We start from the raw sequence: 16,566 nt of genomic DNA on the forward strand, positions 1-16,566 counted from the left end.
GTTTGGAATGCAAAGATCTGGCTGAAACGGTGGCCCTGGAGAAGGGGTGATGGATTTGAGAGGCTGGAGGGATGAGGAAGTGAGGGAGTCTAGATACTGAGCTCTCAAGCCCAGGAATGAAAACTAGGTTTGGGCTTGTTTTAGGCTATGCCGAGCTTAAATTCAGAGTCAGTGGATCAGAGCTGGCGAGGAAGGCTGCGGGTGAGATCAGAATGAAGGTTTTGGAGCCCTTACCTAGAAGGACGCAGTTTTTTTTGAGACAGCCTTAGGAGAGCGCAAACCTTCAGGAGCATAGAGCTGCAGTCTTCTCTCGGAGACCCCACCGCAGAGAAGAGCGGAAAGCAGAGGCGGGGAGGGGCGGGGCGGGGAGGGGCGGTGCAGGAGTGGGATTTTTTTCTTTTCCTTTTTCTTTTTGGGACGGAGTTTCGCTCTTGTTGCCCAGGCTGGAGTGCAGTGGCGCTATCTCGGCTCAAAGCAACCTCCGCCTCCTGGGTTCAAGCGATTCCCGTGTCTCAGTCTCCAGAGTAGCTGGGATTACAGGCACCGCCACCAGGTCCGGTTAATATTTTGTATTTGTAGTGGAGACGGGGTTTCACCATGTTGGCCAGGCTTCTCTCGAACTCCGACCTCAAGTGATCCACCCGCCTCGGCCTCCCAAAGTGCTGGATTACAGGCCTGAGCCACAGCGCGCGGGCTCTTCCGGTTCTTGAAGAGAGCGTCCCTTAAACAGGAGGGACAGGTCTTAGCGCACTCAGTCTCCAGGCTTGGGAGGTCCCTAGCAATTCGAACGCGAAGGGCTAGGTTACCACGGCAAGCCCACCCACCCGATACGTGTCTTGAAGTCCGGGTCCGTTCCCCCCCGCCCCGCCCCGCCCCCGATCTCTGGTCGGAAACTGAGCCGTTTACTTCCGCCACCGGCCGGAAGTGTGCTGCCACTGAATGCCAAGGAGTTTCCAGTGGCTCCGCCGTGTAACCGGGGCTCCCTATGGCGGCTTCCTTGGTGGGGAAGAAGATCGTGTTTGTCACGGGGAACGCCAAAAAACTAGAGGAGGTGCCGGGAGGGTGTTGGGGGTTGACTGGGAGGCGGCCGGGAATAGGGCGGAGAAGGGGCTTCCGGGCGAAAGGAACCACGTGGGAGGAGGCACGGACAGTGAACGGAATTCAGCCGAGAAGGATGGGTCCCCACCCGATTGTGTGGAAGGACTGGGGCTCAAAAAGGGAGCAGCTACGGAGTCAAGACGCCCCTGGGTGGGAGAGGGAACGAGGGCCTTGACAGATCCTGATAGAGGGCTTGTGTGGTCAGCGACCGCCGGAGCTGGAGGAGTAGCGGCGCCTTTAGCAACCGCCCCCGAGGTCGCCTATTGAACTAGACCTCAACCCTGGGTCCTGATACTCTTCCTGGACTTACCCACCTCCTGCTGCTGGGCCAGGGCTAGAAGGACCCAGGGCGTAGGACGGAGTTCCACACTGAGCAGTCCATGCCTCACCACCGTCCTCAAATGTTCTAACCTCTTTTCGCATGTGTGAAATGAGGGTGTTGCAGGACATTTGCTTCACAGCGCTATAGAGAGGAGGATCGAAAGTTTCTGTTTGCAGGACTTTGTGGCTAGCAAGTAACAGAGACACACAGGGAGCTCATGTAAGCCACCAGAGGACTCTTGTGGGAATTTAGTGTTACCGTGTCCCACAGGACCTGAGGTTCCCTCAGGGAGCTGACTTGTCGTTCTCTCTGGATACTGATTCCTATTCCTGTTCAGATCTTTCATTTTTCTTCCTTGCTGGGGATGGAACAATGAGGCTTCTTCTACAAGATAACAGCTCTGATTGGCCTTGCTTGAATCAAGGGTTTTCCTCTGTTCAATTAGCCATAGCCAGAGTGGTGGTGATGTGTGGGGAATCAGGATGACACCCATTGGATATGTCTGAGGCAGAACTCGTGGGATGTAATCACTAGGGAAACCTACATTTGCCTGTAACATAGGGAGGGACTGATGTCATTTCTGTGCCAGGACAGAGTGGCCTTCTCAGGAACCAGAGCCTTCTGATGGAAAAAGGTTTGGGATCCTGAGGCCAGACCAGTCAGGCAGTGCCACCCAGAACAGAGACATGCAGGACAGTGGGCATGAGACCCCAAACCTCTAGCTGAGAACATTGCTCTCTCTCCTTTAAAGAAGTAGCTGGGTGCGGTGCCTCAAGCCTGTAATCCCAGCACTTTGGAAGGCTGAGGCAGGCAGATCATCTGAGGTCAGGAGTTCAAGACCAGTCTGGCCAACATGATGAAACTGCCTCTCTACTAAAAATACAAAAATTAGCTGGGCATGGTGGCACACACCTGTAGTCCCAGCTACTCAGAGGCAGAGGCAGGAGAATTGCTTGAACCCAGAAGGTGGAGATTGCAGTGAGCTGAGATGGTGCCACTGCACTCTAGCCTGGGTGACAGAGTGAGACTTCGTTTCAAAAAAAAAAAAAAGGAAGGCACTAGAGTGGCCAAGGGAGGCTCCTGGAGAACATGGGCTTGAACTTGGCCTAGAACGGGTAGTCTTTTTTTTTTTTTGAAACAGCATCTCACTCTGTTGCCCAGGCTGGAGTGCACAGGCCTCCTGAATTCTGGGAGTCTTCTGATACAGAATTCCTGGTCTAGGAAGATGGTTAGGGTTTCTGGGGGCATTGAGAAGGGAAGGGGGTGTTCTGGATGGGGGCTTAGCACAAGCAGAGACCTGAAGTACGAGAGATAGAGAAGTAAGGAGATGTAAGGGGCTGGCTTGCTGGGGTGGGACCCTGAAAGCTGGGGTGAGGCTCATGGTCCTGAGTTGGTGAGCTTTAGGAGATCGGTAGGAGAGTTATCAATGAGAAAGGTGGATGACAGCTCACATGCTCACATAGTAATGGGGAATCATTAGACGGTGATAAATGTTCTCTTTTCTTTTGGAACAGGTCATTCAGATTCTAGGAGATAAATTTCCATGCACTTTGGTAGCACAGAAAATTGACCGTAGGTCTCCATTTTGTTTTATTTTTAAAAGATGGTTGGATTTTTCTGTATTCCTGTGACCTGACCCTCCTGTGTGTCTGTTTCCCTGTTAAGTGCCGGAGTACCAGGGGGAGCCGGATGAGATTTCCATACAGAAATGTCAGGAGGCAGCTCGCCAGGTACTTGCCCTGCCCTTGTCTCATACTTGCTCCTCTTGTCCAGGTAGCTTTTGGGGCCTGTGCCTGCCAGAAACAACAGAGTAGGCACAGTTTGTTGAGCTTTCTAGGACCTGCCCAGAGCCCTTTAGGGTTTAGTTAATACTGGCTTTGGAACACTGCCTTCCTTTGCCAGCCTTGAATACATGGTATCTCCCCGCCCAGACCACCACCATACACACCTACATACACACAGACTCCCCTTCCCCCAAATGCTCAGACATGCATTCTAGCCCTACATCTTCCCCACACACATCCACCGCTGCGTTCACACATCTTCGTGGAACTGAGAAAGCATGCTGTGGAGTCAGGCTGAGTGCAAATCCAGCTCTCCCACTGCTGTGCCTGGAGCAAGCTTTACAATCAGCCAAAGCTTTGGTGTCCTCATCGCTAAAATGAAGATAAGAGATTGGCTAAGGGCAGCTCCTGTGGCTCTGCCTGCTGCAGATCTCAGCTAGCTGAGGGCTGGCCCCAGTCTGGGTGACCTGGGGGTTCCAGGTGGGGATTGTGTCATGGGTCTCAGGGCTGCATGTCTTCGTGCTGCAGGTACAGGGGCCCGTGCTGGTTGAGGACACCTGTCTGTGCTTCAATGCCCTCGGAGGGCTCCCCGGCCCCTACATGTAAGTGTTCACCTCCACCCCCTTACAGGGCCCCAGGCCCAAAATCACTAGAACTGCAAAATGAGTAGATACCTGATACTGCAGGTCATTCACTGTCTTGGCATCAATAGCCTTTCACATTGTCTAGAGGAAAGATGGCATAGGAGAAGCATGTCTTTCTTTTGTAAAGTGTGAGAATGCAACCATGTAAGTGGAGATAGTAAAGGGGACCCACCCATTGAGAAGTACATTCATAGGTAGATTAATTTCCGTAAAGAGAAAACAAGGAAGTTGGAATGTAAAACTTGATTTCTTTTTTTTTTTTTTTTGATACAGTCTCTCTGTTACCCAGGCTAGAGTGCAGGCGTGATCATGGCTCACTGCAGTCTCCACCTCCTAGGCTCAGGTGATCATCCCACTTCAGCCTCCTGGGTAGCTGGGACTACAGGTGCACGTCATCACACCAGTTGTTTTTTGTATTTATTTACTTTTGGTGTGTGAGACAGGGTCTCAGTCTGTCGCTGAGGCAGGAGTGCAGTGGTGCGATCGCAGCTCACTCCCTGGGCTCACTCCCTGCCTCAGCCTCCCGAGTAGCTGGGACTACAGGCACGTGCCCAGCTAGTTTTGTATTTTTTGTAGAGATGGGATTTGCCATATTGCCCAGGTATTTCTCAAACTCCTGAGCTTAAGCGATCCACCTACCTTAGCTTCCCAAAGTACTGGGACCTCACCTGGCCCTTGGAGGCATTCTTTTTCATTTCCCCTTGGCTGTCAATAAGGAACAGCCTGGAAAAGGTGGTAAGAAGATCCAGCTGCTCCTGGTGTCTGACTCTCCTTTATTTCTCTTGTAGAAAGTGGTTTCTGGAGAAGTTAAAGCCTGAAGGTATTATCTGCTTTGTTTCTTCCGTGGATCTGTTGGGAATGAGAATATGCGCTTGGTGTAGGGGAGGGACCCCAATTAGTATTCAGGAGTCTCAGATTCTAGCTCCCACCATAGAGCCTCCACCTCAGTTTCCCCATCTAGCACCTGCAGCTCACACTTACCCTGAACTCCAGAGAACACCGCATAAGGGAGGGATGGTGGGAGCTGTAGGGTTGAGGGACAGAGGGGCTATAGTTAATTTTGGGTTTCAAGAGGGACTTGGCCTTCATGACTCCCTTAGCTAGGGCCTGCCCTGGGAGTTGGAGGACTGCCCCTGGTCCCCAGCAGTGCATATCCTTTCACCCACAGCTGCAGGCCAAAATGTTCCCTCTTTATTGTGCATTCATTCATTTATTTAGAGATGGAGTCTCACTTGTCACCCAGGCTGGAGTGCAGTGGCACAATCTTAGCTCACTGCCACCTCCACCTCCCGGGTTCAAGCAGTCCTTCTGCCTCAGCCTCCCAGGTAGCTGGGATTACAGGCATGCACCACCACACTAGCTATTTTTTGTATTTTTAGTAGAGATGGGGTTTTGCCATGTTGGCCAGGCTGGTCTCAAACTCCTGACCTCAGGTGATCTGTCCACCTCCCAAAGTGCTGGGATTACAGGTGTGAGCCACCACTCCCAGCCTATTTTATTTCTTTGAGACAGTGTCCCCCTCTGTTGCCCAGGCTGGAGTACAATGGCGCAGTCTCAGCTCACTGCAGCCTCTGCCTCCTGAGTTCAAGTGATTCCCCTGCCTCAGCCTCCCGAGTAGCTGGGATTGCAGGTGCCCACCACCAGGCCTGGCTAATTCATGTATTTTTCTTTTTTTCTTTCTTTCTTTCTTTTTTTTTTTTTTTTTTTTGAGCCACAGCACCTGTTTTTTTAATTTTTATTTTTATTCGTTTTTAATTTTTTTGGGAGACAGGGTCTCCCAGTGTTGCCCAGGCTGGAGTGCAGTGGCTCAATCTCAGCTCACTGCCCACCTTCCAAGCTCAAGCAATCCTCCCACCTCAGCCTCCTGAGTAGCTGGGACTACAGGTGTAAGCCCCCATGCCCAGCTAATTTTTGTATTTTTTGTTGAGATGAGCTCTCGCTATGTTGCCCAGGCTGGTCTCAAAACTCCTGAGCTCAAGGGACCTATCCACCTTGGCCTCCCAAAGTGTTGGGATTACAGGTATAAGCCACCACGCCCAACCGCTGTATTTCTTTTTTCTTTTCTTTCTTTTTTTTTTTTTTTGAGACTGATATTCTCTCTCTGTCACCCAGGCTGGAGAGCAGTGATGCCATCTTGGCTCACTGCAACCTCTGCCTCCCAGGTTCAAGCAATTCTTCTGCCTCAGTCTCCGGAGTAGCTGGGACTACAGGCATATGCCACCATGCCTGGCTAATTTTTGTATTATTAGTAGAGATAGGGTTTCATCATATTGGCTGGACTAGTCTCAAACTCCTGACCTCATGATCCACCTGCCTCGGCCTCCCAGTGTGTTGGGATTATAGGTGTGAGCCACCACCCCCTGCCAGCCACTGTTTTTCTAAAAGATGAAAAATTTAGGGCCGGGCATGGTGGCTCACCCCTGTAATCCCAGCAATTTGGGAGGCTGAGACGGGTAGATTACCTGAGGTTGGGAGTTTGAGACCAGCCTGACCAACATGGAGAAATCCTGTCTCTACTAAAAACATAAAATTAGCCGGGTGTGGTGGCGCATGCCTATAGTCCCAGCTACTAGGGAGAGTAAGGCAGGAGAATCATTTGAACTCGAGAGGCGAAAGTTGTAGTGAGCCAAGATTCCACCACTGGACTCCAGCCTGAGCGACAGAGTGAGACTCTGCCTCAAAATAAAAAGAAAAAGAAAGAAAAGAAAAGTGAAAAATTTTTGCATTGGCTAGTTTTCTGACTTTAAACAAAGCCTTGTGTCAGCCTGCGCCGGGGGAAGCGAAGATGCCCAGAGACTTCCATTTCAAACCTAGTCCCACTGCCTGGGGTTCTGCTGCCCTGTTACTACTGCAACTGAGACCTAATTTCCCCTTATAGGAGTTCCTCCCTCCCCACCCTTGGTGGGCTTCTGGGGAGTGGGAGTGGGAGCTGGCCAGCAAAGAAGCACTGAGCCCTTACTGTACCCACCCACAGGTCTCCACCAGCTCCTGGCCGGGTTCGAGGACAAGTCAGCCTACGCGCTCTGCACATTTGCACTCAGCACAGGGGACCCGAACCAGCCTGTGCGTCTGTTCAGGGGCCGGACCTTGGTGCGTACCCACCTTGATGTAGTTCCTGCCGCATGCCACCAGAGGGCACCGCGACCCGAGGTGGCTGCTCAGAGTCTGCAGGAAGTTGGTGGGAAGGGCGCCCTGGGGCCAGAGATGGTTATCCGTGCCTTTCTGAGAGGCTCCCCGGGGCGGCACAGGTAGAAGTGCTGTCAGTCCTAGAAGAGTGGTGGAAAGGGTGCCCTGGGGCCAGAGTACCTAACGCCTTGCTGAGGGGCGCCCCTGGGCAGGACAATGAAAAGTGTCCTCAATTCTGAAACCTGTTTTACCCCTGAGGCCTGATAGACTCAAAAGTGCAAACTGAAGGTGACAACTCCCAAAGCTATTTTTTTTCTATTTTTCCTTTTTTTTGTATTGCTTTGTTGTTGTTGGTAAGAAGCCACACTTGGATAAAAGCTACATCTGTAGTCCAGACTTCTCCAAGCTCAGATCTCCTTATCCAGCTGCCAGGGTGCTTGACTGTCTCTGCCTTTTCAGCTTTTCATGTTCATGTATAATAGATTCTGAATTCTTTTTTATTTATTTTTTGAGACAGAGTCTTGCTCTGTTGTCCAGGTTGGGGTGCAGTAGCATCATCTCAACTCACTGCAACCTCTGCCTCCAGGGTTCAAGCATAGAATCTTAATTCTTAGCCAGGTTTGGTTAATTACCCCTGTAATCCCAGCACTTTGGGAGGCCTAGGTGGGAGGCTTTCTTGAGCCCAGGTGTTCAAGATCAGCCTGGGCACCATAACGAGACTCCATCTTTTAAAAAAAATTAAAAGTGAGGCCAAGCACAGTGGCTCACACATGTAATCCCAGCACTTTGCGAAGCCAAGGCAGGAGGATTGCCTGAGGCCAGGAGTTTGAGACCAGTCTGGGTAACATAGCCACAACCTGTCTCAAAAAAAAAAAAAATTTTGGCTGTGTGCAGTGGTTCATGCCTGTGGGCAGATCACCTGAGGTCGGCAGTTCAAGACCAGCCTGACCAACATGGAGAAACCCCTTCTCTACTAAAAATACAAAATTAGCTGGGCATGGTGGCATGTTCCTGTAATCCCAGCCACTCTGGAGGCTGAGGCAGGACAGTCACTTGAACCCAGGAGGCAGAGGCTGTGGTGAGCTGGGATCACGCTATTGTACTCCAGCCTGGGTGACAAGAGCAAAACTGTCTAAAAAAACTGAAAATTAAAACTTAGCCGGGCATGGTGGCGCACACCTGTAGTCCTAGCTACCTGGGAGGCTGAGGTGACAGGATCACCTAAACCCAGGAATTTGAGGGTACAGTGAACTATGATCGAACTCCTGCACACCAGCCATGGAGTGACAGAATGAGACCCAGTCTCAAAAAAGAAAAAAACAAAATCCTTAATTTTTGCCCAAACTCATTCCTTCTGTGAGATGCATGTGCAGAAGCGTGTCTTCTGCCACTCCACTCCTGCCATTCCTCTTGTTCAGGAGAAAGTCCAGAGATTCCACTGTGTGCTCTTCACAGATGGCTTACCTTGTCTGCTCAAACTTTTTGGTGGTGGTGGTAATGGTAAAAAAAAAAAAAATTACTATCGTAATCTTTCTTTTTTTTCTTGATACTAGCTGGATATAGGTTTTTGTTTTTGTTTTTAAAGAGACAGTGTTTTACTTTGTCACCCAGCCTGGAGGGAGGTGGCACAATCATAGCTCACTGACTCCTTGAACTCCTGGGCTCAAGGGATCCTCTGCCTCAGCCACCTGAGTAGCTGAGACTATAGGCACATGCCACTGCACCTGGCTAATTAATTTTATTTTTTGTAGAAATTCAGTCTTGCCATCTTGCCCAGGCTGGTCTTGAACTCCTGGGCTCAAGTGATCCACTCACCTTGGACTCCCAAAGTGCTGGGATTGCAAGGCATGAGCCACCACACCCAGCCATAATATTGATTGATTGATTGATTGAGACTGAGTCCCTCTCTTTCCCAGGCTTGAGTGCAGTGGCATGATCTCGGCTCTCTGCAACCTTGACCTCCCACATTCAAGCTATTCTTTTGTGTCGGCCTCCCGAAGTAGCTGGGATTACAGGTGCGTACCACCACACCCAGCTCATTTTTGTATTTTAGTAGAGATGGGGTTTCACCATGTTGGCCAGGCTGTTATTGAACTCCTGACCTCGAGTAATCTGCCTGCCTTGGCCTCCCGAAGTGCTGGGATTACTGGCGTGAGCCACTGCACCTGGCCAATTTTTATTTTTTAAATTGAGGTGGAGTCTTGCTGTATTGCCCAGGCTGGTCTCATTGTTATGTAGCATATCTCTAGAAGTTTTTTATTTTGTAAAACTGAAACTCTACCCCATTGAACAACTCCCTTTCCCCTTCTCCAGACCCTTAGCAACCACTGTTCTACTTACTAAGAGACTACTTTAGATACCTCGTGTAAGTGGAATCATAAGGTATGAATCTTTTTGTTACTAGTTCATTTCATTTAGCTTAGTGCTTTTTGTTTGTTTGTTTTTGAGATGGAGTCTTGCTCTGTTGCCTAGGCTGAAGTGCAGTGGTGCAATCTCAGCTCACTGCAACCTCTGCCTCCCGGGTTCAAGTGATTCTTCTGCCTCAGCACCTGTAGCTGGGATTACAGGTGCGCACTCCATCGGCTAATTTTTGTATTTTTAGTAGAGATGGTGTTTCACCATATTGGCCAGGCTAGTCTTGAACTCCTGACCTCGTGATCTGCCTGCCTCAGCCTCCCAGCGTGCTGGGATTACAGGCGTGAGCCACTGTGCCCGGCCATCATAATGTTTTAAGGTTCATCTGTGTTGTAGCATGTGACAGAATTTTCTATGACTTAAGGGTGAATAATATTCCCATTTCATGCAGAGACTACTTTTTCTATCAATTTATCTGTTGATGGCATTTAGCTACCTCTTGGCTATTGTGAATAACGTTGTAATGAACATGGGAGTGTGGATATCCTGTTTTCAGTTCTTTTGGATAAATACCCAGAAGTGGAATTACTGGATCATGTTGCCTGGTAAATTGTTTTGTTTTGTTTTGTTTTGTGAGACAGTCTTGCTCTGTCACCCAAGCCAGAGTGCAGTGGTGCAGTCACTGCCCACTACAGCCTCCACCTCCCAGGCTCAGGTAATCCTCACACTTCAGGGAGTAACTGGGACCACATGAGCCACTACACCTGGCTAATTTTTGTATTTTTGGTATAGATAGGGTTTCACTGTGTTGCCCAGTTGGTCTTGAACGCCTGACCTCAAGTGATCCACCCGCCTCATTCTCCCAAAGTGCTAGAATTACAGGCATAAGCCACTGTGCCTCTTTTTTTGTTTGTTTTTGAGATAGAGTTTCACTCTTGTTGCCAAGGCTGGAGTACAGTGGTGCAATCTCAACTTATTGTAACTTCCGCCTTCCGGGGTCAAGCTATTCTCCTGCCTCAGCCTCCTGAGTAGCTGGGATTACAGGTGTCTGCCACCATGCCCTGCTAATTTTGCATTTTTAGTAGAGTGGGGTGTTTCTCCATGTTGGTCAGGCTGGTCTCAAACTCCCGACCTCAGGTGACCTGCCCTCCTCAGTCTCCCAAAGTGCTGAGGCGTGAGCCACTGGGCCTTGCTTTTGTTTGTTTTTTAATAGAAACAGGGTTTCACTATTTTGCCTGGGCTAGTCATCAACTCCTAGGCTCAAGTGATCCTCCTGCCTTATCCTCCCAAAGTGCCAGGATTATAGGTGTGAGCCACCACACAGTCCCCCATACTACTTTCATTATTGAACGTAACACCTTCTTCAGTCCTTTAAGGCACTTTGCATTGGGTAATCATTAATTTTATTAATTTTTTACTGGTGTAATACCCTCTTTGGCTTAAGAGGTCTATTGTATGAGGGCAAGACTAGACCCACCGTAGCCCCAGTGCTGGGAACACCGCCTGCCCCCTGTGGGCGCACAGGTAACATTTGTTGCATGGGTGAGGTTCAGAGTGATTCAGTAACTGGCCTTGGTGCCATAGCTCCTCACAGCGCAAGTAGAATCTGCCTTCGGGTCTAAATGACTTGGCATTTATGTGGCTAATAACAGTCATGTACCACCTCCATTGTTTTTTTTTATTTTTTATTTTTTTAAGAGATGGGGTTTCACCATGTTGGCCAGGCTGGTCTTGAATTCCTGGCCTTGTGATCCACCCACCTTGGCCTCCCAAAGTGCTGGGATTACAGGCAGGCGCCACTGCGCCCAGCCCCACCTCCATTGTTTAAAAAAAATTTTTTTTAAAACGGCTAGGTATGGTGGCTCACACCTGTAATCCCAGCACTTGGGAGGCCGAGGTAGGCAGATCACCTGAGGTCAGGAGTTCAAGATCAGCCCAACCAATATGGTAAAACCCCATCTCTACTAAAAATATAAAATTATCTGGGCATGGTGATGCATGCCTGTAATCCCAGCTACTCGGGAGGCTGAGGCAGGAGAATCCCTTGAATCTGGGAGGTGGAGGTTGTGGTGAGGCGAGATGGCACCATTGCACTCCAGCCTGGGCAACAAGAGTGAAACTCCATCTCAAAAATACGATAAAATAAATAAAAATGTTTTGAGATGGTCTTTTTGTCACCCAGGCTGGAGTGCAGTGGCATGATTATATCTCCCAGGCTCGAGTCATTCTCCCACCTCAGCCTCCTGGGTAGCTAGGACCTCAGATGCGAGCAACCACATCTGGCTAGTTAAAAAAAAAAATGGTAGCAATAGGGTCTGACTGTTGCCCAGGCTGGTCTCGAACTCCTGGGTTTAAGCTATCCTCTTGCCTCGGCCTCCCAAAGTGCTGAGATTACAGGCGTGAACTACCACACCTAGCCCCTTGTATTTTTTCAGTTAGAATTTTTTGGGGTTTTTCTGGAGTGTTTGTTTTGAGACAGGGTCTCATTCTGTCACCCAGGCTGGAATACAGTGGCATGATCACAGCTCACTACAGCCCCGATCTCCTGGGCTCAAGCAATCTTCCCACCAAGTAGCTGGGACTACAGGCACACACCACCAGGGCAGGCTAATTTTTGTATTTTTTGTAGAGATGGGGTTTTGCCTTTGCCATGTTTCCCCATCTCTAAAAAAAGTAAAAAATAAAAAGGCTGGTCTCAAATTCTGGGCTCAAGCGATCTTCCCATCTCGACCTCCCAAAGGGCTGGGATTATAGGCATGAGCCACTGCACCTGGCCAGATTGTTTTTTCTTTTTGATTTTGATAACATGACATTTCATGTCACTGGATTACAATTTGTTCTTTTTCTAACATTTTCACTGTGGAATTTCCCCCCTGCAGCCGGTATTTATTGTACTCACGGATGTGTTCATGAAGTGGAGAGTTGGGTGCCCGCTTCCTGTTGCGGTATTTCATCTTAGTGTTAAAGACTCCCATGTATCTTCAGGAACGCTGTCATAATAGCAAACATCTAACTTATCCAAAGTACAGGGCACTTAGCTTCTTATTAGGAGAAAATGTTTTCTGTCTATCTTTCAAAATAGCCTCATTGTTCTTCAGTGATGACCCAGTTTGTCCCAGGTGTGTAGAGAGCGCGTGGCCCTGGAGGTGCTGGTGGGCCTGTCAGATACTTGCTTCCTCCCTGTGTGTGGGTGGGAGAGCTGCCCTGCTCTAATTATTATTATTATTATTATTATTTTAGATGGAGTCTCGCTCTGTTACCAGGCTGGAGTGCAGTGGTGCGATCTCAGCTCACTGCAGCCTCCAACTCCTGGGTTCAAGTGATTCTCCTGCCTCAGCCTCCTGAGTAGCTGTGATTACAGGGGCGTGCCCCCATGCCCAGCTCATTTTTGTATTTTTAGTAGAGACGGGGTTTCACCGTGTTGGTCAAGATGGTCTCGATCTCTTCACCTTGTGATCCGCCTGCCTTGGCCTCCCAAAGTGCTGGGATTACAGATGTGAGCCACCGTGCCCGGCCCCTGCTCTGCTTTTTATTGTATTCAGCAAACATTTGCAGGTGCTATGGAGCCCTTATAACTACATTTTGCATAAATTGGGTCAAATCAAATTCCCACACTCACCAAACTCATACTGGCTGCTGTCCTTCTCGTGCTTCTCCTCTGGACCCAGTTACACACCTATCCCCCCTTTCCTGTGGCAGGGCCAGATCGTGGCACCCAGAGGCTGCCGGGACTTTGGCTGGGACCCTTGCTTTCAGCCTGATGGATATGAGCAGACGTAAGGAGCCCTGTTTCTTCCCTGGGAGGTGGGGTTGGCATAGCCATAGTTTGGGTTGGGCCAGTGCCCCACCCAAGTGCAGGCATGCGGATATGGGCGGGGGAGGCTCCAAGGGTGCCGTTCCAGCCAAAAGCAGCTCTGCTGGGTGGACACTAGGAATCTGGGTGGCCCAGACCATGGTTGGGGAGGCAGCCAGATGGTGCTGGGAGTCCTGAGCTCTGAGGCTGCAGCTCACCGCATATCAGCTGTGTGGCCAGTGGTTCCACCTCTCTGGCCTTGGCTTGTAAGCTGTACATCTGACAGTTCTGTTTTGTTTTTTTTTGAGATGGAGTCTTGCTGTGTCACGAAGATGGAGTGCAGTGGTGCAATTTTGGCTCACTGAAACCTCTACCTCCCAGTTCCAGCAATTCTTTTGCCTTAGCTTCCTGCGTAGCTGGGACTACAGGAGCGTGCAACCATGCCTGGCTAATTTTTTTTGTCTTTTTAGTACAGACAGGGTTTCACCATGTTGGTCAGACTGGTCTCGATCTCCTGACCTCAGGTGATCCAGCTCAGCCTCCCAAAGTGCTGGGATTACAGGTATGAGCCACCACACCCAGCCAAATCTGACAGTTTTATGGTATCATTTTTTTTTTTCCCCTTTGAGACAGAGTCTCATTCTGTCACCCAGGCTGGAGTAGGCACAATCTCAGCTCACTGCAACCTCTGTCCCACAGGTTCAAGCGATTCTCCTGCCTCAGCCTCCTGAGTATTTGGAATTACAGGTGCCTGCCACCTCGCCTGGCTAATTTTTGCATTTTTAGTAAAGATAGGGTGTCACCATCTTGGCCAGGCTGGTCTTGAACTCCTGACCTCATGATCCACCCGTCTCGGCCTCTCAGAATGCTGGGATTACAGGCATGAGCCACTGTGCCTGGCCTATGGCATTATTTTCTGACGCCCATCTAGGTTGGGAAAATGTCCAGGCTTTTGAAGCCTCTGGTGGGTACTGTTTTATGCCCTCACAGTACCAGTTGTTCTCAGTAGTTCACACGAATTCCCCCTTATTCACACAAGGGCCATTGTTGGAATCAGGCTTTCCAAGCTGGAGGGGCCCTTAGGGAGTACAGTCTGAAGCCCCACAATAGCCCCAGCAGGGGTGAGGACATTGTGAAACCAGCCACTAGCCACATCGGGCTATGGAGCACTTGCAGTGTGGTGAGGCCCAGGAACTGAATATTTTTATTCAGCATTAATTCACTTAAATAGCCATACCTGGCTAGCGGCTACTGGCACAGAGCAATCTGCGGGCCACAGGAAGGGTGTGGGATTCACCCCTCTCTGCCATGCTGGCATGGAGGTCGGCCCGTGGCCAGCTGTTCAAGTGCTCCACTGCCCTCCGCACATTAGAGGAGACTGCTGTGTTTGCTCTGTCAGGCCCCACTGCTTCCTGTCAACAGATGACAAAGCTGATCAAACATGCAGCTCATCTCCCCTGTCCCCAGCTTCCCTTAATGACTTTTGGGCACACTATAGCAAGTTTAATGTCCCTCCATGCTCATTCATGGGGGCTTCTGCTTACAGTGGAATTGAAAACATCATCCAATTTTTAAAAATTCACTGGCTGCCAGGAGCTGCTGGGCCTCACTCCCCTTTCCTGGGGGTCTGTGAGCTTTGGACTCCAGGGATGAGGGTTGGGTAGGGAGGGGATGTGCTTCCTCCCTGAATCTGGGCTCCCTCTGAGCTGCTACTGTTACCCCTCAGGTATGCAGAGATGCCCAAGGCAGAGAAGAACGCCATCTCGCATCGCTTCCGGGCCCTGCTGGAACTGCAGGAGTACTTCGGCAGCGTGACTTCTGTGGCTGGAGGCGGTGCCTCGGGCCGAGGATCTGGGGAGGGCTAGCCTGAAACCTCCTGGGTCCTTCAGGATTTCCACTTCCTGGGGGTGTCGAGTAGCCTCACCAGCCTGTCTGGTGGAGCAGCTGGCTCTGCTCTGAGAAACTCTGGGCAATTGGATGCCATTCTCTTGCCCTTAGGGAAGGTGCTGTCTCTTGCAGCCTCCAGGCCTGGGACCCTGAGAGGACCTTGGTTGGTAAAGCTGGACCTGCTGGAGTGAGGCTTTGGAGAGGAACCGTGCAAATCGCCTCTGCTGTTTTTTAAATGCAGCACATCACATTTCTGGGTGAGACTTGTTTCCAGAATAAACCAGCTATATCTGTTTTGAACCTGCCACAGGCAGGTGTCTGTCTCACTCTCCTTTGGCGGTGCAGAAAGCCTTTTGGGTGGTGGTGGGGGTGGGGACACTGGCGGGGCATATGGAAGGCATTCAGATGCCACTGTGAGCTGGAATGTACATCTCCACTCGCGTTCTTGCCTCACTCTGTGGCACAGATTGTGGGCTTTCTCCATGCTGGATCTATGCTGTCCCCCACCCACAGGTAGTGCCAGGGACTCCGTGAAGCCTTGCTGGATTGAGGACTGGGTGTTGTGACATGCCCAGTGCTTTTGTCTTATGCTGTTACATATCAGACCCGCTAAAATGTTGGTTTAGGCCGGGGCGCGGTGGGTCATGCCTGTAATCCTAGCACTTTGGGAGGCAGAGGTGGATGGATCACTTGTGGTCAGGAGTTTGAGACCAGCCTGACCAACATGGTGATGGTGAAACCTAGCTCTACTAAAAATACAAAAATTAGCTGGGTGTAGTGGCAGGTGCCTGTAGTCCCAGCTATTTGGTAGGCTAAGGCATGAGAACTGCTTGAACCTGGGAGGCAGAGGTTGCAGTGAGCCAAGATCTCGCCACTGCACTCTAGCCTGGGTGAGACTGTCTCAAAAAAAAACAAAACATTAAAACGTGCTAAATGAAGTAAATATTTCCCTGACTTTTGTGAACCTCTAACAAATTAATTGAACCCAAGAGAGGAGTTGTTGGATCCCCAACTTGAAGACAGTCTGTCAGAAGTTCTGCAGGCCCAGACCTTGGACTGGTAGGAAGGAAGGGGTGGTCTTGTGGGACTGAGCCCTCGACCTGGGGTTTCTGAAGCCATCTCCAGGCAGGAAGTGGCTGGGTTGAATTGAATTGAATGGGAGGGCACCCAGCCATGTCCCGTGAGAAATCCCTCACTTGGTCACAGAAGTCTTCTGTGTTGACTGTTACGTGCAGTGAGAGCATAGGAAAATGGTTTGAGTTCGTTTTTCCACACTCACTACCTGTCCCCAAAGACAGCAGGGTGAAGGGCGTGCTCGTACCCACCCGTATTGGTTCTCAGAGCCCTGGGGGCTCCTGGTCTCCCACTCAACACTAGACTACCCAGTGTGAGGTGGCATCTCATGGGCATGCATCTGTCTGATTACGAAGGGGTCTGAGTACCTCTCGACATTCCCCGTTCCGGTTGGGCCTCCTCCCTCCCCTGTTCACAGCCTGTCTCTTCTGCTGGGGCTACTGTCCTTTGTTTGCAGGAATTCTTTGCATATTTCAGATATTA

The 16,566-nt window shown here is 50.2% G+C and overlaps 1 protein-coding gene across 9 annotated transcripts; it reads left to right on the top strand.

Annotated features, from left to right (window-relative positions):
• Nucleotides 1-916: 916 nt before the first annotated feature.
• ITPA (inosine triphosphatase) lies at nt 917-15,316 on the top strand. Of its 9 annotated transcripts, none has more exons than XR_013535090.1 (9): nt 917-1,051; nt 2,935-2,992; nt 3,086-3,150; nt 3,733-3,806; nt 4,637-4,668; nt 6,823-6,938; nt 9,288-9,356; nt 13,029-13,105; nt 14,849-15,316. XR_013535090.1 is itself a non-coding variant. In XM_017971917.4 (9 exons), exons 3-9 carry the CDS (start codon nt 3,110-3,112, stop codon nt 14,985-14,987), a joined length of 549 nt encoding a protein of 182 aa, XP_017827406.4. In that variant the 5' UTR covers nt 917-1,051; nt 2,935-2,992; nt 3,086-3,109; the 3' UTR covers nt 14,988-15,316. The 9 variants fall into 9 exon arrangements, 8 of the variants coding, with proteins under 8 accessions (XP_017827406.4, XP_035158720.3, XP_017827412.4 ...); XM_017971917.4 differs by lacking the exon at nt 9,288-9,356 and adding an exon at nt 4,122-4,191; XM_035302829.3 differs by lacking the exon at nt 9,288-9,356 and adding an exon at nt 4,122-4,191 and having other exon boundaries at nt 917-1,000.
• The last annotated feature ends 1,250 nt before the right edge of the window (nt 15,317-16,566 follow it).

Source organism: Callithrix jacchus, chromosome 5, assembly GCF_049354715.1.
Source record: "Callithrix jacchus isolate 240 chromosome 5, calJac240_pri, whole genome shotgun sequence".
NCBI classification, from domain to species: domain Eukaryota; kingdom Metazoa; phylum Chordata; class Mammalia; order Primates; family Cebidae; genus Callithrix; species Callithrix jacchus.

What these genes read in the sequence shown, in the direction of transcription:
- ITPA (XM_035302828.3), top strand. Translation starts at nt 986, where the DNA reads ATGGCGGCTTCCTTGGTGGGGAAGAAGATCGTGTTTGTCACGGGGAAC. An exon ending in ACGCCAAAAAACTAGAGGAG is followed by an intron (nt 1,052 to 3,085) that starts GTGCCGGGAGGG and finishes TTCCCTGTTAAG; the next exon opens with TGCCGGAGTACCAGGGGGAG. An exon ending in CCTGATGGATATGAGCAGAC is followed by an intron (nt 13,106 to 14,848) that starts GTAAGGAGCCCT and finishes GTTACCCCTCAG; the next exon opens with GTATGCAGAGATGCCCAAGG.